At 42.1% G+C, this 26,103-nt stretch overlaps 1 protein-coding gene across 2 annotated transcripts in view; it reads right to left on the reverse strand.

Annotated features, from left to right (window-relative positions):
• Window positions 1-26,103, reverse strand: part of rptor (regulatory associated protein of MTOR, complex 1) — a 199,116-nt gene that overhangs the window by 37,314 nt on the left and 135,699 nt on the right. For both annotated transcript variants that reach the window (XM_080417271.1, XM_080417270.1), the window contains exons 20-22: window positions 25,798-25,938; window positions 22,902-23,057; window positions 10,757-10,875 (exon numbers count right to left, since the gene is read on the reverse strand). In XM_080417271.1, coding sequence (XP_080273397.1) covers window positions 10,757-10,875; window positions 22,902-23,057; window positions 25,798-25,938 — 416 coding nt within the window. The remainder of the gene's footprint in view (window positions 1-10,756; window positions 10,876-22,901; window positions 23,058-25,797; window positions 25,939-26,103) is intronic.

Raw genomic sequence — 26,103 nt, forward strand, 5'->3', positions numbered from 1 at the left:
ATGCGTTCCCGGTCTTAACGGGTTAATTTCCAGCAACTTTGTTTCATCGATAAGAGCAGGCAATATAAGCCTCTCCATTGTGAGCAGTCTAATGGCTACTCACAAGGGAGGGGTAAACTTAATAAGGACAACAGAGGCAAAGCATCACTGATGAATAGCAGAGTTGTTGTTTACCAAAGCCAAGGCAGAGAGAAAACTCTGTGTGTGCAGCGTAAATCCAGTTAACACTGGCAAACACATTTTACGACCTGGAATTGCCGTTGATTTGATTTCTATGCTAATTACACTATTGCAGCGAATGTCTACCAGTTTGTGTGTGTGTGTGTGTGTGTGTGTGTGTGTGTGTGTGTGTGTGTGTGTGTGTGTGTGTGTGTGTGCGCGCATCTAAAAGAAAGCGGGATGGAGTGCAAAATTAATGGCTTGGTAATCTCAGAGTTTGTTGCTATCTTATGGGTGGTGGAGGTTTATGTGCAAGTATTACATTCTAAACAGCCTTTGCAAGCCTCTGCAGACATTAGTTACTTGTGTTTACTGTGGCAAGTGCTTCATTAAGAAGCGCATAGAAATTCGAACAAAGCAGGAGGAATGACAATTATGAAAATAGTCTGCCACTAAACAGTGCCCAGTAAGATCAATTAGATGCGGCACACATCATTGCCTATCCAACACAAAATCATTGCCTATCCAACACTAAAAGCAACTGAACACTTTCAGGCACACTTTTAACAAGTCATGAAGTTTACTATATGGTGTAGTGGCATAGCTTAGGGGCGGCGGTGGCTCAGGAGGAGGTAGAGCGGCCGCTTGGGAACAGGAAGGTTCCCAGTTCGATCCCGGGCTCCCCCAAAGTTAGTGTCGAAGTGTCCTTGAGCAAGACGCTGAACCCCTAATTGCTCCCGATGAGCAGGTTGGTGCCTTGCACGGTTCCCTCCGCCATCGGTGTATGAATGTGTGTGTGAATGGGTGAATGTAATGCATTGTAGGATAAAGGTGCTAAATAAATGAAATGAAATGAAAAAAGACCATTACTGCATCATAAGTAATCAACAGACTATACTATAAAAACTGGTCAAACATTGGTCAAATTGTCAAACAATAAAAGTGAAAGAAGAATTGTTACAATAGCTGATCTACAAGCTTACAACGGCTGTGAGCTTGTAGATCGGCTATTGTAACAATATCTATCTGTGGAACCGAGTCAACTAAATGTAATGCCTCAACTCCTACAATTCCAAGTGCTTGTCAGGGTGGGGGGTCCCCAGTTCAAATATGATTATTTTGGGGGGGTCTCACCCTGAAACGGTTGAGAACCATTGGCATAGCTCATGAGAACTCACAAAAGGCAGGCTACGTATGACTCGGTCTCTGGGTTTTGGTGAACCACGGGCCTTTCTGAGGTGTGGACCAGAATCCCTGTCAGATCGGGACCAACACCATTCAACACTGGTACAAACTGAGTCAAAAACCACCTAAGTGGAAAGAGTGGCACTCCAAAATAAATACTGCAAGACAGTGGCTCAAATGTAGTTTCTCATTTTATTGCGAGAACGCTAACGCGTTTCGGTCGCAGGCTTCCTCAGAGCAGATAAAAAAATAATAATTTTGACTTGAATTGTATACATAGCTGAGCACCCACTGCCTAAACTAAGAAGGCATCCAGAGGAAGCGCACCGGTTTTTCTTTCAGAAGGTTCAAACTGCTTTCCTAACTGTTATATATCAGTCAATTGTCTGGAAAGCACTAGCTGAACTGTGCTATTGTTGCATTGTTGAGAAGCTCAAGTGTTTGTCTCATGCTAAACGCAAAGAAAACCGAGGTCGTAACCTATAACATCCTCCAAGGACATCCACTCTGACAACAATAGTAGGCACTGCGCTAAAGGAGGTCAATGACTCTAAATACCTGGGCGCATGGGTCAACTCCACAGAGCAGGACCTTAAAGTGAGACAAGTCCTTGCATGGAGAGCACATAACGGTGATGATTATGTCTGTGAAGCTGTGAATGCTGGACACTGACGCATGCCCTACAGAAGTCCCTGGATGGGTGCTACACCAGAATGCTACGTGTGGTACTGAACATCAAACAGGACCGAACACATTACCAACCAGCTTCTGTACGGGAGGCTATACCAACTTAAGTGTATCAGAGAAGATTGCAATCAGGAGAATGAGGGTAGCTGGTCACTGCCAGCGACACCAGGAACTACCCTGCCAGCAAGCTTGTACTGTGGGAACCAACACGCGGGCATCGATCTCAAGAGGACGTCCCAAAACTACCTACATAGATGTGCACTTTTTTTCCCCCCACGATTTTGTAACCCTTTTTCACCCGGTGCCAATTATCTAAGGGGATATTATCAGGCTTCTAACTTCTCCTGCACAGTATCCGTTTAAGTCTTCTTATTTTTTCTGGTTTAACATTTTTTTTTGCTAATAAATACAACTCTAAACACCACATGAACTCTAGCGTCTCTATTTTGGGTCTAACATTCTTCAAAAATAGCACATCTGCTAGCACATCTGCTTGTAAATTGGGTACTTTCGGCAAAGAGATTTGGTGTCGAGGAAAAAAAGAAGGGGGCCAAGTATAGACCCCTGGGGGACTCTGGTCAAAGACGTTATCGGGTTGATAGTGGTTCACAGTCTGGAAGGCTGTAGTGCACGATCCCAAAGTGATTACTGTAGATATCTAATGGGAAATATGAGCTCATCACTGCAGCATTCATTCTATTTGTCACATTTATGACTCATTTGAGGCTAGCCGTAGTAGACCATTATTCACACGGCGCCAAGCATGAAGTAACAGCAAAATCACCACCATGTGAATATGGTCTACTGCATGCCTTAAATTGGTTTTGGTTTGGGGTTTCTTGCACAAAACCCCTGCACAAAACACACACAATAATACAGTATACTGTACTATTGAGGTGAAGATGATAAGACCATCAACTTTTCTTTAGGCTATAATCCATATATCTGCTGCTGCAAGGTCATCAGATGGTATAAAGTTCTTGGATTATGCAACAGCTTCATTGATTATTTATCAACTTTTTGCAACTTCTGCACTCGCAGTAAACATACATTATCACTAACTACGGAGGCCCTCAAACCTTTGACAAGCTGCCAGAATAGCTTACACAAATGCTAGCAGAAAACTGGAGATAATCGTTTCAACACCAACGCCTCACTCGTCTGAGCTCTAGAACATTCTGTTTTCTGCCCACTTATCCTCACTCCCCTTTACTTATTAATTGGATGGGAAAAGCGAGCCAAATAACCCATTCAGACCGGGAACGCATCTCTGTAATTTCTTTATTTCTCTGGGCTATTCCAAAATAGCAGATCTACAAGCTCTGAGGGCATTCAGAAAAAACTTGGGATATCGCGTTGTGTGGCACTGAGAGAGTTAAATATATGTATTTTTAAAGCGAACATTTTCAACTAAAGATTTTTCTAAAATTGTAGATCTGCTATTTTTGAATGACCAAAGAAATCTTGAAATGACACACAGATGCGTTCCCGGTCTTAATGGGATAAGCAAGCAAATGAGTGAATGTATATAAACCGTGCTATTAGTGAGGGGGCCCCAGCAGGCCATGGACGTGAAAGGCTGATGACAGCACCAGAGAAACGGTCGCTCTTTCTCCCACTAGTTTGTGCCTCTTTAATTATTGAAGGTGCATCTTAAATGTTCTGCCGGCGGTGAGAGCCAAACACCTCCCTGATGAACGATGATGGCCTTTAACCCTTTAAGGCCGGGAACCGCATCTGTGCCATTTTAAGATTTCTTTGGCTATTTAAAAAAATAGCAAATATACAAGCTGAGTGCCGCGCTATGAGCTTGTAGATCTGCTATTTTAATAAAAAGTTGAGATTTTTTTTTGCAAATCGAACATTTATTACTCAAATCTTTGCTTCTGGGGATTCTACAAATGTCTTCTAAATGCTACGTTTTTTTTAGAAATTGTTTTTATGTTGCTATAATATCAGTGGTTCTCAAACTTTTTCCATATCAAGGACCACCCAAAATGATATGTATTTGTCCGCGGACCCCCATCTCACAATATTTTGTTCCAGGGACCCCTCAGCAAAGATTTGAGTTAAAAATGTATAAATATATTTTTATATATAGATTTGCACACATTTTCACGATTCTTTTTCAAAAATGGCAGATTTACAAAAAAAAATGCAGCATTGTAGATCTGCTATTTTTTGAATAGCCAAAGAAATCAAATAAATGACACGCATTCATTTCCCGGTCTAAAGGGGTTAAGTGCTGAGGTTGAGAGGGGATTGGCCCGAGGTAGAGTGGGCTGAATGAAGGAGGGGCCTCTGTGGTTGGTGGAGAGAGACAGAGCGAGAGAGAGCATTTGTTGCTGTTTGTGTTGCTGAGCATGCAACAAAAAGCGTGTCATACCATCCATGCCAGTGTTTAGTGTGATAAAACGAGCAGTGATGATAAGATGGCACGAGGGAGGAGAATTAGAGAAGAGTATAAAGCCTGACTAAGCACTTATAGTTGCGTGCGGATCACACATTAATATAGCCGATCTAAAAGCTCACAACACGTCACGCCTGTGGCACGTAGTGAGCTTGAGGATCTTGCTTATAGATCGGCTGAGCTTGTGAACTTAGATCTGCTATTTTCGGTGAGTGACACTGCAAACAACCAAGTACAAATCAGTAGGGGTGTGCCGATATATCGTCCCGTGATATATCGCGATACGTTTTCGTGACATGACATGATATGTATCGTTTTTTTTTTTTTAATTATTTTTTTGTGGCAATAATAATAATGCAAAAACAGAAGTATTTGTTTATTTTTCAAAAAGTATATAGTATTTGTTTGCATTTTCTCCCCCCCCCCCATATATTCTCATAATAAAAAAGTGCCATATATGGTATCGTATCGATATCGTGGGTCCAAAATCGTGTCTCGTATCGTGAAATTAGTGTATCGGCACACCCCTACAAATCAGGCAATAAATAAGCCTTTGAACTTCCCTTCATCCCCTTTTTATGTTTTTTATTAATTTACTTTACATAATCAAACACTTTACAAAAATAGTCCATAGCATGTGGACTATGTATCCTAAACACAGGACAGGGCCAATGCAGCAAGGGTAATGTTAATATTTTCAAATAGCCTGTGAAAAAAACATTGTTGGGGGGAAGCAAGTAAGTATTTAATTAGCTGCTGACCTTGTTTAATTTCTTTCAATCATTAACACTTGATATATAAAACCCCCCAATTAAAAGTGAGTCAGGTTGACATTAGCACTTAACTCAGAGTACCCTCTCTCTGAAGAGGCGCTGCCTCTGACATAGACAGAGATTAAATCTCCGGTAGCTCTCGCTAACTGCAGTCCATATCACATTAAACGCCGTACAGTACAGCCGAATAACTGGATTTACAGGCAGCTCATTTATAGTGAAATCAGCCATTGCCAACGTCTCTCACGTGAACCTCTTTAAGACATTCAATCTCTGTCATTTTTAGATATCTTTGGGCTATTAAAAAATAGCAGATATACCTGTTGTAGATCTGCTATTTTTGAAAAATCGTGAAAATGTGCGCAAATCTTTGAATATGTATTTTTCAAAGCAAACCTTCACAAACTATTCTGTTCCAGGGACCCTCAGAAGCAAAGATTTGAGTTACAAATGTTCGCTTTAAAAAAATATATATTCAAAGATTTGCACAAAAGTTCATGATTAAAAAAAAAAAATAGCAGATCTACAAGCTCATAGTCACGCTATGAGCTTGTATATCTGCTATTTTTTGAATAGCCAAAGAAATCAAAAAATGACACAGATGCGTTCCCGGATTGAATGGGTTAACTCTTCACCACCTATTATTTTAACCCATTAAGACCGGGAACGCATCTGTGTCATTTTAAGATTTGTTTTGGCTATTCAAAAATAGCAGATATACAAGCTCGTAGCACGGCACCGTGTGCCGCGCTACGAGCTTGTAGATCTGCTATTTTTGAAAAATCGTGAAAATGTGTGCAAATCTTTGAAAATATATATATTTTTAAAGCGAACATTTGTAACTCAAATCTTTGCTTCTGGGGGGTCCCTCCCTGGAACAAAATATTCTAAGATGGGGGTCTGCGGCCAAATACATAGCATTTTGGGGGTCCTTGACATGAACATTTTTGAGAACCACTGATATTATAGCAACGTTTTTTTTTTCAAAAAACTGTTAGGATTTAGAAGACATTATGTAGAATGGGCCTCAGGTCTTAATGGGTTAAGTTGTCCTCAAGTGTGAGAGGACTGCGTAAAGACAAAGGGACACTGCTGTGTGTGTAGGGTACAGCTGGAAACTGGGTGTGTGCGTGTACTGTATGTGATGAAAAGTGCTAAAATGCTTAACCCATTAAGGCCTGAGGTTCCGATTCTACAAAATGTAGAAACTTTTTTTGAAAATATTTATGTTGCTATGTCACTGGCTCTAAAACTTTTTCATGTTAAGGACCCCAAAATGTATATGTATTTGGCCACGGACCCCCCCTCTCAAAATATTTTGTTCCAGGGACCCCCCAGAAGCAAAGATTTGAGTTACAAATGTTTGCTTTCAAAAATAGAATTCAAAGATTTTCCCAAATGTTCTCGATTTTTCAAAAACAGCAGATCTACAAGCTAGTGCCGCGCTATGAGCTTGTATATCTGCTATTTTTGAATAGCCAAAGTGTAAAATAATGCTTTTAAGCTCAAATCTAAAAATGACACAGATGCGTTCCAGGTCTTAATGGGTTAAAATGCTAAAAAAGCTCAACTGTGCCTGTATTACAGATCCCGACAAGAATTTTCTGTCACTTCAGCAAAACCCCAATCAATCATCTATACAGTGAGTGGCAGGGACGGAACGCTGAAGTCCAACGAGAGGGCGTTTCAGCACAATGGCTTTCTGACACAGTCGGGATCCCGCTACATAAATATAGATTATGTAGATATATAAATATAGATCTACAGCCAGGGTGAAATGGGACTGAAAGCACCATGATAATACCGCCTACGGAGACACATTTGAGTTGAAACGTCAGGTGCTGCAGGTTGTGATACGGTACACGCCACGGTCTTATCGATGCATAAGATTTTGCTGTTTTCCCCATCGGTGCTTTCCGCTGATATGTATTCAATTCAGTGGTGGAAAAAGTACTCACATTTCTTACTTAAGTAAAAGTATCCATACTGCATTGTAGACATACTCTGTTACAAGTAAAAGTCCGGAATGCAAAATTTACTAGTTTGAAAAACTAGTTTGAAAATAGCAGATCTACAAGCTCACAACGTGTCACGATGCGACGCATTGTGAGCTTGTAGATCGGCTTTTTCAAATAGCCTAAAGGTATAAAATAGGGCTAAAGTGGTTAACGTATGTCTTATAACATAATAATGTATCTGAAAAGTAACTAAAGTTTTCAAATAATTGTAGTGGAGTAAAAGTACAATATTTGCCTCTGAGATGTAGTGGAGTAGAAGTAAAAGCACAGAAAATAGGAAATACTCCAGTAAAGTAAACATACCTCCAAATTGTACTTAAGTACAGTACTTGAGTAAATGTACTTAGTTACTTTACACCACTGCAAAATACACAACCAATAAATGAGATAAAAACAGCAGTGGTTCTCAAAGTGGGGTCCGGGGAGCCCCAGGGGTCCTTGATGGGTCTCCACGGCAAAACGAGGAATAGTTTATGAACACTTAAGCCCAGTTACGTTTTAGTTTTTTGGATATTCAAAAATAGCCAATCTAAATAATAACCGACAAAATCTTTTTATGGGAGTCCCTGGTACAAAACCTTTTCAGATGGGGGGTCTGCGGCCAAATACAGGGTGTCCTTGACATGAAAATGTTTGAGAACCACCGTTCTAGAGTAAATTATGTTTGAATGTACAGTATGATTATAACATTGTTAACATCTGGTTTGACTTTTCTCACATGAATATTCTTTAGCTCAAGTGCATCATGAGTTTGTCTCCCACCGAACGGCTCGTTTTAAAGGCAAAAATGTCAGATGAACCAAGCGGTATACCCGGTGCCATCGTAGCATAATAACAGGGTTCTGCCCAGACGTAAAAAACATTTCTTTTTGAGGTTGCATCCATTTTAACCGAGTATCTTCATCAAATAAATGATAACCATCTGGAACTTTGAACATCCCTTCACGGTACAGACTTGATATCACTTACCCCTACGGTGACACTACGATTATCTTAACATTCTTATATTATACCACTATATAGTATGTAACATTATTGTTGTACTATATTATATTATTATATAGTATCTTACACTATTATATTTACCATTATTGTTATTGCTACCACTTCTATCTCTCCCTCTCTCTCTCTCTCTCTCTCTCTTCCTCCCCGACACGGTCGAGGCAGATGGCCGCCCACCCTAGAGCCTGGGTCTGCCTGACGTTTCTTCCAGTTAAGGGGGAGTTTTCCGTTGCCACTGTTGCAAAATTGCTTGCTCGTGGCGGGACAATGTCAGGTCTCTGCTCTACGTGCCTCTTACTAAGTGTCTTGAGACAACTTGTTGTGATTTGACACTTTAATAAAATTGAATTGACACTGTCAACTCCAGGTGTGTTTCATCAATTATGCATGCAGCATGGCCAGTCTTTTTGTCACACAGGAGGAAGAATTGCCACGGAAATGAACATTTGTATATATAAAAACCTCATATAGAGGCAATGCAAATTGTTGCCTCGCCGTTACAGTTCGCTGGTCTGTTGCAGTAAGTTGTATATCAGGTCCTGTTATTCTTTAGTGTTGTCCAACTGGGGGTGCTAATGTGTGGAGGAACTCTCTGAGGGTAACTACATAAGGGGGTGGTTGATGGCAGCCGCAAAAAAAGTACAATAATACGCTGGTCAGGGGGAACCGGGGGCGGTGGGGGTGGTTGGGGGGCTCACAATAGTGGTTATTAACCCATTAAGACCGGGATCTGTATCACTTTAGATTTATTTGGCTATTCAAAAATAGCATATCTACAAGCGAGCTTGTAGATCTGCTATTTCTGGAAAAATCGTGAAAATGTGTGAATGTCTTTGAATATATATATTTTTTAAATGAACATTTGTAACTCAAATCTTTGCTTCTGGGGGGTCCCTAGAACAAAATATTTGACAAATGTTTGCTTTAAAAAATATGTATATTCAAAGATTTGCAAAAAAATCTCGATTTTTCAAAAATGGCAGATCTACTACATAGCGCGGCACTCAGTGCCGCACTATGAAGATCTGCTATTTTTGAATAGCCAAAGAAATCTAAAAATGACACAGATGCGTTCCCGGTCTTAAAGAGTTAAAGCTCCTTAAGTTACAGCAGCCCATCCTCTCTGCAGTGCCCTGCCTAGGGGGAGTCGTTGCCTCTTAATTGCATTTGCACAAAGTAATGGTCTTTGGTGGAGGAAAATGTCAGCGGGTGCACATTTATCTGAGGATGTGAGGGTTCAAAACAGATTGTTTTCTCTGTAAATAAAAGTGGGGTTCTTTTTATTTTTTTTAAGCCATCTTATCCAGATGATTGACGCGATCACGCAAACAAAAAATCCTAAACTCCTATTCCTCACTGGATTTTGCAAGCCACTAACCGTAATAAGAGGTAGTTAGTTGCAGACCAGTGTCACGCACGAAAAGCACTAAGTAAAAATCTGACTTAAAGCTGCAAGTAAAGCTGCAACCCCAGTAGCCATAGACTCCCCAACAGAGAGTAGACCATACATGGGCAACTGGCGGCCCCCACCTTCACTTAACACATTGGGTGCCAGAGGTTTATTAAAATATTATACTTTGAGTGCCAGGACTTTTTAAACATTTTGAACCTTTTTCAAGTAGTCACAAAATATTTTCAGTGATCACCGTCCTCACGGTGATCCCCTCATTACACACATACAGGTCTCGTACAATTGGGGGGAAAAAATTTAAAACATTCGGAAATCCATTCCATAGTTGCAGCCAGTTGAAAATAGTTAAATTAACATTGTAAAAAAAAAAAGTGCACAGGAGCCGAGATACAGGTTTTTGAAGTCATAAGTTAACCAGGAGGTGGATTGGAGTCTAAATCTTGTAGGAGTGATATTTCCTGTTGCTGTGAAGAAAAGAAAAAAAAAATAATTAAAAAAACCGTATATATACGGTTTTGGCACTCAACGTTAGTATGCGCAAAACCGTATATATACGGTTTTGGCACCCAATGTGTTAATGCGGCCCACAGGTTAATATCGGAATACTGATATATTATTGATTTCAGCTGTTCCAAATTCCAAACACGCAAACATGACCCGCTTTAATTACTTCAGTCTATTATTAGTAGCTTACTGACTAGTAATATAATTCTATAGTCTTTTTTATGTCCAATGTATTTGTATTTAAGTACATAAAGTTAACATAAGTATAACTAAATGTATTTTAAATTAAATAAAACAAAATACTTTTCAGGATTCCAATTCAAAAATAGAAAAAAACTATCAGGATTCCAATTCAAAAATAGTAAAAATAGTAGAGCTCAGTTTTGAGCTTGTAGATCGGCTATTTTTGCTACTTGAGTGACATAGAATGGTTAAGTATGGCATTCATTTAAGAAAAAAGTTTAAATACGGAGATGCAATGTGGCCCTCTGGACTGAGTGTGGAAATATAGTGGCCCTCTCCATCATCAAAGTTGCCCACCCCTGGAGTAGACAGACAGACAGACAGACAGACAGACAGACAGACAGAGGAGTGTGCTGTACTGTACCTTATATGCAATGCTGTTGAGGACCTTCATGGCCAGGTCAGATACCTCTGGGAAGGGGTCTGCTGCCAGGTGGAGCAGGACTCTCCAGATCTGCGTGTAGACGCTGTTGAAGGACACACCTGAAATGACAAATGGTAAAATGGTAAATGGTGCATTTATATAGCGTTTTTATCCAAAGCGCTTTACATAGATTGTGCATTACATTCACACACACACACACACACATTCACACACCGATGGCGGAGGAAACCATGCAAGGCACCAACCTGCTCATCAGGAGCAATTAGGGGTTCAGTGTCTTGCTCAAGGACACTTTGACACTAACTCTGGGGGAACCCTGGATCGAACTGGGAACCTCACGGTTGCCTCCGGCCGCTCTACCGGCCACTCTACCCCTGAGCTACTGCGGCCCCCCAACAACCAACCAACCACTGTTAAAAGCATCACTGCACACAAGGAGCCCGCCAAGACAAACAACAAATCACTTTAATTCAAACCTGTTGCATAGCATGCTAACGCTAACAGCTCAGTATTAACCATTTTAAATCTGGCGTCCCTATTTTTATTATTTATTTTTTTAAAGAGGTATTTCACTTTCAAACATGTTTGGGTTCATTTCAACGTCTACTCTGGCTTTTGTGACAGACAGTTGTACGGACCACTGTACTGTACACTGATTGGTGGCAGAGAGGGGGATAGTGTTAGCCTGGTAAACCCTCCCTCCGGAAATCTCAATTCCATTTCATTTCAGGAGTGAGTCTGGCCTGATCCGCCTGTCTGCAATATTGGCTGTGCTGGAGTTGGGCGGGAGTAATACCGTTGACTGACAACCCCTTCAGCCAATGATAATTTTTCCCCTTCAGCCAATCAGCAGTTCACCAGTCTTAATGTGACGCGACGGGACTTTTGAGACAGCCATACCCAAAATGGGTTGCCTTTTTCGAATACAATGGTGTCACTGCCCGCCCCTACCGGTTCTCTAATTATTATTTTTTAAATAGGCTTTGTCATGATTAACACATTGAATGCCAATCGCGTAGATCTACGCGAACCTATTTAAAGCCGCAGCGTGCCAGTCGCGTAGATCTACGCGAACCGCCGATTCCCATGTTAATCGCCCAAGGTGCACTTTCCGAATTTTTTTGATCCATTTCCGTTTCCGGTTTTCGGTCGGAAACGGAATTATTCGGGTTCCGGTTTTTTCGATCGTATCCGCTTCCTGTCTGGGATCCTGTTTAAAACTCGATTTTCTCGGTTTGTTGTTTTTCTCCTCGCTGATCACTGTTTAGCGTGTATCGGCTGTAGCTTCAAGATGGCGGCTCGCATTTGGAAACTGTTTTCGCTGGACGTTTCTCACGGATCCGCTGTGTGTTTAGAACCAAATGAACGCGCACTTTTAACTTATTTAGCGAGGTCTGTGGCGACATGATAAAAACAAAAAAACAACAATAAAACGCTGGCACTGGTGAGTACATTATGAGATTAAACTCTGGCATGGAATGTGTTAATTGACCACATATATGAAGTTAAACAACTAAATTCTATCCAAACGATATCTTATAAGTAAATTCCGTGCCTCAAAATAGAAGTTAGAGAGCTTTTTGAAGTAAAAAAATAGCGGAGAATTGGCCGCACAAGAAAAAGATGGCTGCCGTTCGTGTTTTGGGCTCACTCGAACTCGCCACCTGATTGGCCAACGTAAGCTGTCAATCACAGAACAATGAGCGACGACGCTGATAGGCGCGGCCGTTTGGCATACAGAGCCAATATTGTAGAAAGGCGGATCATGCCAGACTCACTCCTGAAATGAAATGGAATTGAGATTTCCGGAGGGAGGGTTTACCAGGCTAGGATAGTGTGTGGGAGAGGGAGATGACCTCCGGCACCAGGTAATGCACGCCATTAATCAACATCCACAAGACAAGCAGCTGTTCCCCGTGGCGCTGCTTGTCTACTGGTGCTGTACATCTGTCCATCGTCATTACCACCATGAATACAAATGGCCAGAATCTCTTTTGTTGTCAGGTCTTTTTGGGTACTTTTAACCCGTTCGATCCGGGAAACGCGTCTGTGTCTTTGGCTATTCAAAAATAGCAGATCTACAAGCTCATAGCGCGGCACTCGGTGCCGCGCTATGAGCTTGTAGATCTGCTATTTTTGAAAAAGAATCGTGAAAATGTGTGCAAATATTTGAATATATCTACAGTATATACATTTTTTACTCAAATCTTTGCTTCTGTATAAAAAAAGTTGAGATGGGGGGTCCGCGGACAAATACATATCATTTTGGGTGGTCCTTGACATATATTTCAAAGATTTGCACAAAAAGTAATAGCCCAAAGTATACAAAAAGTATAAAATAATAGCAGACATACAAGCTCATAGCACGGCACCGAGTGCCACGCTATGAGCTTGTATATCTGCTATTTTTGAATAGCCAAAGACACAGATGCGTTTCCGGATTGAATGGGTTAAAAGTACCCAAAAAGACCTGACGACAAAAGAGATTCTGGCCATTTGTATTCATGGTGATAATGACGGTCGACAGATGTACAGCACCAGTAGACAAAGTATAAAATAATGGTTATAGCTAAAAATCTAAAATGACACGGTATGAGTGTTTTCCCTGGCATTGTCTTTGCAGCTGAGGCATTGCCAGGTGTGGTGATGATTAGTCTCCCCCCCCCCCCCCCATCTCACTCTGCTTACAGCTATTTCATATACACAGCAACGCCGCCTCTCTTTGCACTTGTTTATTTTCTCATTTTTAAAACACACTTTCCAGTTGCGGTGGTGTTATGACGCAACGAGCTGTCACTCAGGATTCCAAATTTACCAAGGTAAGGCTGCACAGACATGGATTTACAAAGAGGGAGAGAGAGATGGAGAGAGAGAGATAGAGAGAGAGAGAGAGAGAGAGAAGCTTTGTAGACTCAGTGAACACTTCTCAATGTGTAAACATTGGTTTGTTTACTTCGGGTCTCAACCTGCCAGTCATGATAGTTTCTAGAATAAGACACCCCCCTCCTCCCCACACCTTCATATGCTGTGAAGGTGTCTATATGCCGTGTCTGTCTAACTTGCTTTCTTTCTCTCCATCCTTTCCTTGGTCTGTCAGCTTTAATCTGTCTTTTTCTCTCTCTCTGTGTTTTCTCGGTCTCGGCTGTGGAGAGGCTCGGCATCCAGCTGTTATTGTCTCGCTTTATTTGCTCCCCCCCCCCCCCGCAACCCTCTATCTACTCTTCATTTTCTGTCTCTTTCTCCATTTGTCTTTCTGTTCCTACCACACCACCATTGCTGTGGTGGGGGTGTGGGGGGGGGTCTCTTTGCCCCCTGGACTCTAAAGACAACCATTCCCTTTAGATCTTTCCTCTCTCTCTCTCCGCCCTCCCCTCATTTTCTTGATGGGAGTGCACTTATGTACTGTACACAGAGAGAGTGAAGAGTAACACCCTTTGGCAGTGAATCACTCAGGGCTCGAGGGAGAGAGGGACTAAGTGAAGATGAAGACACAAGTCACACCCACAGGCAACCTACAGTACTGGTCATTAGTTTTTGTCATATTTCAGTCATCTGAAATGTTTTAGTTTGTGTCTAGTTTTAGTCGACTAAATATCATAAGATTATAGTCGACTAAATCTACAGTTGATTTAGTCGACTAAAATGTATTGTGGCGGTGCCTTGATGGCGTCGTAATGGCAGATTTTACACTTGGTTGCAAGCTGAAAATAGCCGATCTACAAGCCCACAACGCGTCGCAGCGCGACTCGTTGTGGGCTTGTAGATCGGCTATTTTCAGAGCGCAGCACCCGAGCACAACCAAACATAAAATGACTTGTCTTTTAGTTCTACTGGATCTCTTCTCCACTAGTCCCTCACTAACATTTTTAGTCTAGTTTTTATTTGTTGACGAAATTGACAATATATTTAGTCTTAGTTTAAGTCATCGTAGCTTGGTTTTTTCGTTTTTGTCAGTGAAAAAAGGCAGTCGACGAACATTTTTCATCATATTTTAGTCGACAAAATCAACACTGGTAATCAGCACTCATCAAAGAAGGGGAGATGATGAAGATACAACACAATGTTTGCTCTGAGTTCCAAACATCCCATCAGAGCAGAGATGCCCAAGTATTGTGAGCGGGAACCGTCACCGTGGATGTGTCATTCCTCATGTGGGCGTCAGGAACACTCTGCTGACAGTGTGTAAGCTTGACTAATGACAGCCACGTACAACTGGTAAAGAAATGCATCCCCTTTATTCAGTGGTGTAACGGTGATTATTTCTTCGGCGGTACGGTGCGGCGGTGGCGTGCACCGTACCGTGCCGTACATGCGTGTGAACAAATACTGGCCACACGCCGTGGTGTCCCGTCCAACGACCAAAACACCACTAACCTTTATTTAGAGAACCATGTCGACCCGACAGGACAAACAGAGCTATTATAAAATGCCCAAATAACACACAACAAAAAGCCAGCGTTGTGGTGGGGTTGTCCCTTTTTATTAGGCCCACTTTTAGAGTCCATTAGTGCTGGTAGCTGCCTATTTGTGTGGCCTCAAGCTGATTGATTGATTGATTGATTGATGTAGTTTATTTAGTAAGACATGAGAATAGTACATGACAGTACATACATGACAGTACATAACAGTACATGGAAGTACAAATTCACAATACAAGGTCTACTAAACTGGAACTCTCATTTCTCCATTAAGCACTAAGCTTGTTTAAGGTAGGTTAAGACTTAGACAGGGGCCATTTTCGAATTGCAGCCTCCTGAAGGTGTATCTTTAGGGCAGTTTTGAAAGTGAGTAGGGTTTTACACTCCTTTACTCCTTATGGTAGGGCATTCCACATTTTTGATGAATAGCATGAGAACGAGTTCATTCCCTTAGTTGAGCCAAATCTGGGTTGAACATGATTTGTGGAGCTGCCTCTGGTGTTATGATCATGGACTTCATTAACATTTTGGAAGTATTTTGACAAATACAGGGGGATCCCAATGTTGTGGTGTATCTTGAAGACCAGGCCCATAGCAAGTTGCTGTACTCTGTCCTCAACCCTAAGCCATCCAATCCTAGCAAAATGAGCAGGGGTTAGATGGGTTTTGTGATTGAGGCCAAGAAGTAGCCTTTCAAGTTTGTTTTGGGATGTTTGGAGCCTTGTTTTTAAGGCCTTGGAGGTGTTGTGATACCATGAAGTGCATGCATAATCATAATGACCTTGAATGAGGGCCCCTGCAAGAATCTTCAGAGTATTCTTACTGACTAGACGATCAATCTTCCACAAATAGTGTGTTGTTTGGTTGACATTTTTGATCACTTTTTCTGCGTTTTTGTTACCAGAGAGGTTTGCCTCCAAGATGGAGCCCAGGTAGGTAATTTCATCCTTTCTTTTGATGACATCATCACCCACTTTGATCCTGAAACTCTCTGCCTTGCTAAGGTTAGGACTGGACCCAAAGAGGATGGATTCAGTTTTACCCAGGTGTAATGAAAGTTTGTTTTCAGAGAGCCAGATGCAGATCTTGTTGAGTTCGGAGCTGAGAGTTTTCTCAACCTGCAGCCTGTCCCTGTCCGAGACTAGCAGGGCCGAGTCATCTGCGAACAGGAACAGTTTGCAGTCGCAGGCTGATGACATATCATTCACATATATCAGGAACAGTAAAGGTCCTAGTATACTTCCTTGTGGGACACCACAAGTCACAGGGAGGGGGGGGGGGGACTGGGTGCCGTTTACTTCCACCACTTGCTCCCTCCCTTCCAGGTAGGATCTCATCCAGTTCACTGACGTATCCTCAAAACCTATTGCTTTGAGCTTATTGATCATAATTGGGTGATTAACGTCAAAGGCCTTCTGGAGGTCCAGCATGACCATGCCGCAATATTTGCCCTTGTCGACATCTTGTTTGATAGAGTCGTTCAAATAGAGAAGGCATGTGTCAGTGGAGTGGTTTGTTCTGAAACCAGATTGGAATTTGTAGATTAGATTTTTCTCGGCAAGATACTTATCGACCTGTTCATAGACTATTCTTTCCATGACTTTCGAGATAGAGCTAAGAATAGAAATAGGGCGGTAGTTGCCAGGGTCTAATTTGTTTCCTTTTTTGTACAGAGGGGTCACCCTTGCTTTTTTTTAAATCGTTAGGGACCCGTCCCTGTATGATGGAGAGGTTTATTATGTGGGTAATGATTGGAGCAATGGAGGCGGCTGAGTCTTTTAGAAATTTGGCGGGGATATTGTCGAGGCCTGTGGCTTTGTGTTTTCACAGGGGAGAGTTTAAAATCATCTTTGCATACACCCTGTTTTTCGTAAAATGAGTCAACATACTCTTCACCATAGCACCCAGAGTGAGGGGGTAGTTTTTCAACCAAATCTGAGGTTATGGTCGTGAAGAATATGTTGAGGATTCTACTCACTTCATGTTTGGATGTGATGAGAGTGTCATTCACCTTGAGGCTTATGTTTGTAAACCTGGTTTTCAATTTCTTGCTGCAGCCTAGTAGGTTGTTGAATAGCTTCCAAAGCTCTCGTGGTTTGCTTTGATTTTCCTCAATTTTGTCATAGAGGAAGCTTTTTTCTGCTAATAGGAGCATGCCATTAACCTTGTTTCTTAGCTTGTTTTTTTCTTTTTCAAGTCTAGCTACGTGGGATTCGAGACCTTTGTTAAAACCTTTGAAGGCTGTAAGGACTGAGGCCACCCTTAAACTAGGGGGCCATGAGGACTGAGTGTGTGTGCTAAGGAGTGATATGAGGACAAATATGGTACTAAGAGATTAAAAGCAAAATAACCAGGCACTACATGAAAGACAGTGGAGCAGCAGTGCCAACAGAGAGGACAAGAAGGGCAAAAGGGAAAGATGAAGGAAACGTGCGCGCGTGTGCATGTGTGAGAAAAAGCAAGACGAGCAAGAGCGAGAGTGCTGAAGAGGTGATTAGGCTGTAGCCAGAGGCAGATTTAGCCCCATCAAACCTTCTCATATTTTGTAAGGACCAGCTACTGCGGAGACACCGAGACAACAAACATGATCTCACTATAAATAACAATGTGAGTGTGTATCTGTCCTTTGTGTTTCTCTCAAGAACCGTCTGACCGATATGCCCATATATGGGCATATTATGGCGATCTCTGTGTCTTTTTGTGTCCGTTTTATGCCCATATATGGAGATCCATGATGTCATCAATATACTGAGTACTGACGTTAGAGACTGGCCTCCGAGTACTATGATAATCATTACTGCTCTAAGTCAGTGGTTCTCAACCGTTTCAGGCCGTGACCCCCCAAAATAATCATATCTGAACTGGGGACCCCACACCCTGATAAGCACTTAGAATGTAGGAGTTGAGGTATTACATTTAGTTTGACTCGGTTCCACAGATAAACATTGTGAAAATAGCAGATCTACAAGCTCACAACGGCTCGCAATGTGAGCTTGTAGATCTGCTATTTTCAAAATGTTTGTTTGTTGGTTACTTTTGATGCAGTAATGCTCTTTTTTGTTTTCTTTCTTTCTATTAAAAAGGTCTTAAAAGTCCTTAAATTGGCACTTCACTGTCATCTGGGACCCCACCACCCCCCAAAAATAAAACATCATGTGGGGACACCCTGGGGGTCCCGACCCACAGGTTGAGAACCACTGCTAAGTACTCTTACAACGGGTACAACGGTACAACTGGTATTGCATAGCCGGAGGGGCATACGTTCCCAACGGGCACTGGCCTAGCATTTAGAGCATCGCAAACGGTGTTAAGCTGTTTCTGCAGCTATGTTGAAACAACAAAAGGTTTGGGACCAGTGAATCAAGATTGACTAAAATCTCAAACTGTACGGTATTTGTGGCCTTATCTCCACTGGATTTTAATTAATTGAATTATTTATTCTAGTTTCAACACTGCTTCCAGCGAGTCCATGGCACTGGTGGTGGTTCACCCAGGAGAGCAAAGGAAGCGAAAACTCAGCCATCCTAGTGTAGGTTACTGTTTGCAAACAACACGCCAGCCGGTGACTATGTTTCATTTGTTTATCTCTAACTATGCCTGATATACAAATATAAGCGGTTGCATGTACACCAGCTGCTTAGTCGCAGTCATCAGAGCATAACAGCACTGTCATCTACTGAACAGTATAGGCCTAAATTCAGACAGGATGAAGCACAATCCAAGCTCACAGAGGAAATTAATGACATGTTGTTAATTATATAAAAACAACAAGCTTTGTGTAGTGTGAGTTGACATGACAGTTGGAAATGGGTCTTCATTCCCCTAAATCTGCCCCTGGCTGTAGCCTGAAGGCCAGGATCAGCTAGCTACCCCGCTAGCTGTGGCAGTAAACAGCCGGTTGATGATGTGAAATATGGCTCCCTCTCCCATTTAAACGCCATGCTATATCATGGAGCACGGGGCAAATCACTGCACTGCCTCTGCACAGTCCACATGAGAAGATGTTAAGGAGTGTTCTTCACCGGCTGAATGCCGCGTTCATGCCTCGTCTTGATGTGACACTCATGCATTATTTGACGATTTCTGTAAAGCAAAAGGGTTGCAGCTGGAGTTGAGCAGATGTGAATTATTGGCAGAACTCATGATTACATTGCTGCTTTATAGCCGGCGTCACTGATACTCAATTTGGAATGACTAGACCGGAATGACTAGACCTACTCGGGGCATGTAGACGAGAGGTATTGTGAACGATGCAAGTCGGGAATACATGGTCTTCCTACATGTTATTATGATGACCCCCTCTCTCCTACTTCCCATACTGTACCTTCTGTTCTCGCCAATTGAATTTGATAAAGACGCCTTCCTTCTCCTTCATCCCAACATATTGCCATTCTTACATATTATGGCTTTTTAACCACTTTCTGTTCCATTGTACAATGTAACTTATATTGGCTATGAGGCACAAACGTTAAGTGAAGCCAATCAGTTAAGCCAACAGGTTGGGTTGGCCAATCAGGGACTTCTGGATACAATGATGGATACAATCTCGTATCCAGATGGATACAATCGATGGATACATGGATACAATCTCGATGGATACAATCTCCCGAACACACAGAGAATTTGTGCGTTCTCCTCAGACCCGCGGTCAGACATATACAGTTATCGTGTTTTTTGGGATCTCAGAGAAGTCGTTTGCCATTTGATGGGACAAACCTCTGGGTCATATGAAACATACACGCCAGATTTGATGAATGACTGAGATTTGGTGAATTATTAGAAGGATGATGACAAATAATTTCAGATGGGTGGTGCTTTATCTACAACACTTGAAATGGTGAAAACGTTTTTTTTTTTTAAATAGAAAAAAAAGTGTCAGCCCTCCATAAAGCACATTTTAAATACATTTCGGATGGAGCTATAAGCACTGTAAGCAACCGTACATCACATATTTGCCACCCTCAAAACGGGAGAGCATCTCAAATCCACTGACACAGGCGGAAGTGGAGCCAAGTCCTTACTGTGGCAAAACACAAATGTCAAAGAGGATATTCACAATGCCTGAGTTAGATAAGGTGCTGTGGGTTTGGGATCTGCTGGCTAAGACACTTTTCCAGTGGAAAATCATTAGGTGCTTGTGTGTAACAGTAAGAACGGTTGACAAAGACGACACCTGAAATAACAGCCGACTGATTCCAATTACTCTTTCTGTGTTGTGTTTTGTACATGAAAATAAATCAATAGTTCTTTTTTTCCAGTTAGCACACAGTTAGCAAGTACTTTTTAAGAGCTTCAACTGCATGGCTATGCTACAGTATAATGCCCACCACCAAGCTTTCCCTTCCATTCCATAGTTTTGCCCTTTTCCTTTATACATGCAGGATGATGCAAGGTGAGAGTTATAAACAAGTGCACAGGGAGGTTGGGACTTGTTACAGCCATAAAAGTGGCGCAACTTAGGCAATAATCATTTTAACCTGTGTGTGCTGGGACTTCATGCTGGTATTAAGGGCCCATGGGCAGCTCGTAAAATGTAACCAAATTGAATGCAACATTTGGTGGATAAAAGAATGCACCGGCAGGCTTTTCTCCTATCAACTTTCATTTCAAGAATTTGGTGTTCCATGCCACCAGGGTTGTGGGAAAAAACTCCCTGGCAAAGTTGTGTCTAACGGTGGAACGGAGACTGGGCAATCCTCTATGTCGAGGGAGTTTGATTTAATACCAGATGAATTCATAAATCCCAAATTACAGCATGACACAGCGCATCTCACTGGAGCGCAACTGCATGAAAACCTCATTGGAGGCAGACAGGAGGGCTATGTCCTCCTAAAGTGTGGTTGTGTCTCTCTCTGCTGCATAGCTTTCTGGGGACTTTGCTTACATAACCACACAAGCTCTTCCAAAAATGTACAACGTGAATTGTGTAAAAGCAGAATTTCAAAGCAGAAGAAATTGGGCACTGGTCTCAAAGGCCTCAAAGGACCCTCAGCTTTCAAGGACGGACGCTAATAGAGCTTGGCATTGCATTCCTATATAGCAGGATCGGACGCGCTATGAAATATTAAGACACTTAAATCAATTTCTCCTGCTGACAGCTGACGACTTGGCGTGAACTGAGCTCAGATGCGTTGGGTCTGCCTAAAAACAAGGCAACATTCATTGAGGAACAAATTGAAGAAAACACTTTGAAAAAGGGATTTTCATCTGAACTTGTTTTCATGTCAAGTCAAATTTAGTCTTTTCCTTTGTGCCTTACACCTGGGCAACAGAAAGAGAAAAAAAGGGGAATCCCCAGTTTCCTTCCTTCCCTCCCACTCCCCTGTGAGTTCTGTAGCGAGTTAATAGTTTTCCTTCTCGCACACAAACCGGTTGTCTGGACGCATGGCGTAGCATGCCAATCACTCCCGTGAAGGAGGAAAGAGCATGGGACCGAATTAAGCTCTGTGTGTACAAGAAAAAGCACTCAGTTCACCTCCGGTGAAGCACGATGCTGTCCCCCCATTCCACTTTGTGCTGCTCTTTGCACCTCTAATGATTCTACCTCTTTTTCCCCTCACTTGTTCCTTCCATTTCTGGGTTGGCGGGCCGGTGGGTTTTCCCGTCTACGCTGCTGTCTTTGATTAGGCTTCCCTGGGGGTGGGGCTTTGGGTCTTTCTATGTTAAGTCTCTATCCTGAGATCCTTCTTGGCCTTTAGGTCTATGGTCCGATCACCTTATGCTCCCTATCGTTTCCCTACTCTGGAGAAAAGTGCTTGGGGAAGAGACTGTGTCCTATACAATGCTAAATAGAATAACCCTTGCCCGACGCCCCCCACCCTCCATTTTCTTCCCTGGCACCACTGCAACAGCCCTGACAACCCAGTCGTGGGTGTACTCCCTGTACACAGTAGTTGGGGGGAGTTAAACCAGGGCCTGTGCACTGATGAATAAGCGTTTTACCTGTCACTCAGACCTCCCTTCAAACCTGTCTTTTCTTTGACCAGTTTTTCATTTTCGACCATTTTTAAAAATAGTTGATCTACAAGCTCACAACGTGTCGCATCGCGACGCGTTGTGAGCTTGTAGATCTGCTATTTTCAAATATTTAGTACTTTTACTTTTGGTACTTTAAGTACATTTGGATACCAATACTTTTGTACTTTTACTCAAGTAAATTTTCAATTCCGGACTTTTACTTGTAACAGAGTACTTCTAAATTGCAGTATTGATACTTTTACTTAAGTAAAACATTTGAGTACTTTTACCAACCCTGCTTTCACTTTAGCAGCCCTCAAGTTCTCCTTTCACTTCATCCAATTTCTGGCCAATCATTTAAGCACGATTGTTGTAGGTCGGACTGATAATTTAATAATATAAAGACACTTGCCATACATTTTTGTTTATCTCACTGATTTGCCAAATCTCAATAACAATGCAACAGATAACAAGCGTGTTCATTTTCTTACAGCAAATGCAACCACAACTCTCACAACGTAACGTACACTCCTGGGGTGGGGCCAGAGAAAACCTACCCACGGACTGCTGATACATTTAGATGGAACGGAGGAGCCTGATCTGTTATTATAACAGATCAAGCTCCTCTGTTCCATCTAAATTTATCAGCAGTCCGTGGGCATTATTATTGCAATTTGCATGATAAGAGAAATTACACAATTCCAATGTTTAGAAATCAGTTTGAATACCACTGGGGTAGGAGATGTTACCTATGAGGGAGTTGAGTGAGGAGTAGGAGGAGACCCGCCTCATCTTGTCGATGGTCTCGAAGGAGAGGATGTACTCGTCATTGTCGGGACTTCCAAGAGTACTGCTGGCACTGCTGCTGGTGCTGAGGTTACCGGGCGAGAAGGCTGCTGGACCGCCTGCATGCATACAACATACATACATTTTTTGTTACATATAAAAACTTATAATAATACAGCATCCATCATGGCATGACATATAAGCACACTTTTTAATCTAGGACAGATGCCATAAAATTAAGAACCCGTTGAATTGTTCACACCGTCCAGGTGTGTGCCCGTGAATGGGTCCAATCCTGATCACAGCATGAACATATTTTAATAAAAACATTGACGTCGAGTTGTTATATCGTGTGTGGCAGCCACTCTCCCCCTTTGCCGTTGCCACGCTGGAAAAGCTGCCGTTGTGTGTGATCAAAAACAATGGAACAGGCAACCAGCCACTGTGTGTAAGCATCTACTGCGAGGGGAGATCACTTCTATCGTCTCACCCCTGCGCGCCAGTGCTTCACAAGAGAGAATCATAGACCTTACAGGAGGTTTTTACAGTCAACTAAAAGACAAAGTGAAGTCACTTTTTTGCCTTCTCTATAAGTACCGACATGACTCATGAAGCTCAACTGGGAATATTTACTACTTGTGTGCTGATGCATCTTTAACTGTCACCGAGGAGTGTGTTGACTTAAGCTGGTGTTGAGGCATTACGTAGCAAAAACCTGAAAATGGACAATTCATTCAGTGCAGCCATCCACTAATATTTTACACGGCTTACCCTGCCACAGTGAAGTTGAGCAGAGGGTCTGTGCTCAAACTTTTCTTTCAATTAGATTATGCCTGGAAATTGTAATATTCATGGAGGACAAAGTTGTTACAGTGCTTGAATTGGGCCGGCATTCACCGGTAGAGACGTAGAGTGTACAAGCTCTGCTGACCCATATTAGGCTACTTATGATTACGTACTGCCCACTTTCTAATGAAACGCATATTGGGAAGCTGTGCACAATTACGCATGCCATTCCCCCAGCGCTGTCAAGGCTGCCCTTGACTGAAGAAATCCTGCTATACCTGCTGTACTATGATGAAGGTTGCTTGCAAATTGCAAGGAATACAAAAGGTAGGTCCCGTCGCCCCAGAGGTTTGGTCCCGTCGCTCCCGCAAATCCAGCGACCTCAGAACGCTCGCCCATGCAAATCCAGCGACCTCAGAACGGTCAGACCGTTTCATGTATTTCTACACTCTCTTCTACCTGTCCGTGTGACCTAGATTGAGTTCGACACCCCTGGTTTGCACAGTCAATTTAACTGTCTGGCCCAGTCATCTCCCTTCATAAATCCCATTAACGCCAAACAATGCTCTGACTTGTCCACCATACATCCTGATCACAGACTACATACTGAAATGTGGAGATGGGGACTGGAAAATAATGAAAATACACACTGCCATGGTTATTGTTAATAAATATGGTGGCCGGTTGGAACAAGCTCTGTTGAAATGAGTAAAAAAATATATAATAATGATGTCAGCAGTAGGTTACAGTACAGTACGTGCTTTAGCGTCAGTCAGTGATTTAACACAAGTCGGGGCTTAAGCATTACTCAGTCTGGCTGTAAAACAGTGTTGACAAGATGGCGAGTAAAGCTCTTGCTTTCAGACATCTAAATCGGAGCACAGTGACCAAGCGAGGCGGTTAAAAGTTCAAATTCAGATTAGATGTGTATGTGACAATGTGTGTGCATGTGCACCGACATACATTCTCAGATGTGGCACTTACTGTATAGAGATGTGATGTGTACCCTCAGACATGAATAGGAATGCTTGTATTTATGAGTGCGTGTTTGTTGACAACATACATTTGAATTAAGGTGAGGCCAGACACTCAAGCATTTTTGGTGCCGCACTATGAGCTTGTATATCTGCTATTTTTGAATAGCCCAAAGTATAAAATAATAAGTTATAGCTAAAAACCTAAAATGACACAGTAAATGTGTTCCCGGATTGAATGGGTTAACATTAGTATTAGTATAGAAGTAATCTTGGTGCCTTGAAACTTTGTCACTTTGGTCCCAGAGGTGTTTCATTCTCCACGTCCTCAGTAAATAGTCAGGGGATATTAGCAGAAAGATTTCCAATCTTGGAATAAATTCCTTACCAAAAAAAATCTTCACCAATGTGTTTGTAAAGGTGTCTAGTAACACATCTCACAAAGACTGAAATTCAGTTTCCCTAGGATAATTTTTGACAGCTGCTGAAAGTTGGGGTACCCACCATTTCCCTGCATTTCCATGCAGGGCAAAAAAAATCTAATTTTAATTCTGTTTTAAGTAGCATGTGAGGGGTCAAACTAGGGTGTTTATATGATTCTGAATCCATTGCAAGCATTTGTTTTGCACCAAAACCACTCCTTGGGCTAAAAACAGCCCAATCTCAATGGGCTTTTTACACAAAAAGTATACCTGGACAAGGACGGCTATGGCCGTTTTTAGCCCAAGGAGTGGTTTTGGTGCAAAACAAATGCTTGCAATGGATTCAGAATCATAAAAACACCCTAGTTTGACCCCTCACATGCTACTTAAAACAGAATTAAAATTGGATTTTTTTTGCCCTGCATGGAAATGCAGGGAAATGGTGGGTACCCCAACTTTCAGCAGCTGTCAAAAATTCTCCTAGGGAAACTGAATTTCAGTCTTTGTGAGATGTGTTACTAGACACCTTTACAAACACATTGGTGAAGATTTTTTTTGGTAAGGAATTTATTCCAAGATTGGAAATCTTTCTGCTAATATCCCCTGACTAAAAGAGGACTTCATCTAAACTATTTTCATATGTCTGCTCCCTGTCACCCCCTCCGTCTGTCACCTACCTTCTTCATTGAGGTTGAGGTTCTGCAGGCTCTTGTTGAGGTTGCGGGCGGTGGTGGCGGCTCGGATGTTGGTGTAGGAATTGACTGAGCGCAGGCGTGGGATGGCGGGGCTGTCCCTCACGGGAGTCAAGTTACCAGGCTCTAAAAACAAAAAGACCACGGCATCTATGTGGATTATCACATCTAGGTCAAGGTGAACAAAGTTCAGAGAAGTGCTCAATATATTATGAAATAAGCATGGAGATGTATTTTGTAATGCTTTGCTTAATTCAAGCTGCCGACGGGAAGCCTTGAGCTGCATGAATT

This window comes from Gymnoscopelus braueri (genome assembly GCF_963280865.1).
Source record: "Gymnoscopelus braueri genome assembly, chromosome: 2".
Lineage (NCBI taxonomy): Eukaryota > Metazoa > Chordata > Actinopteri > Myctophiformes > Myctophidae > Gymnoscopelus > Gymnoscopelus braueri.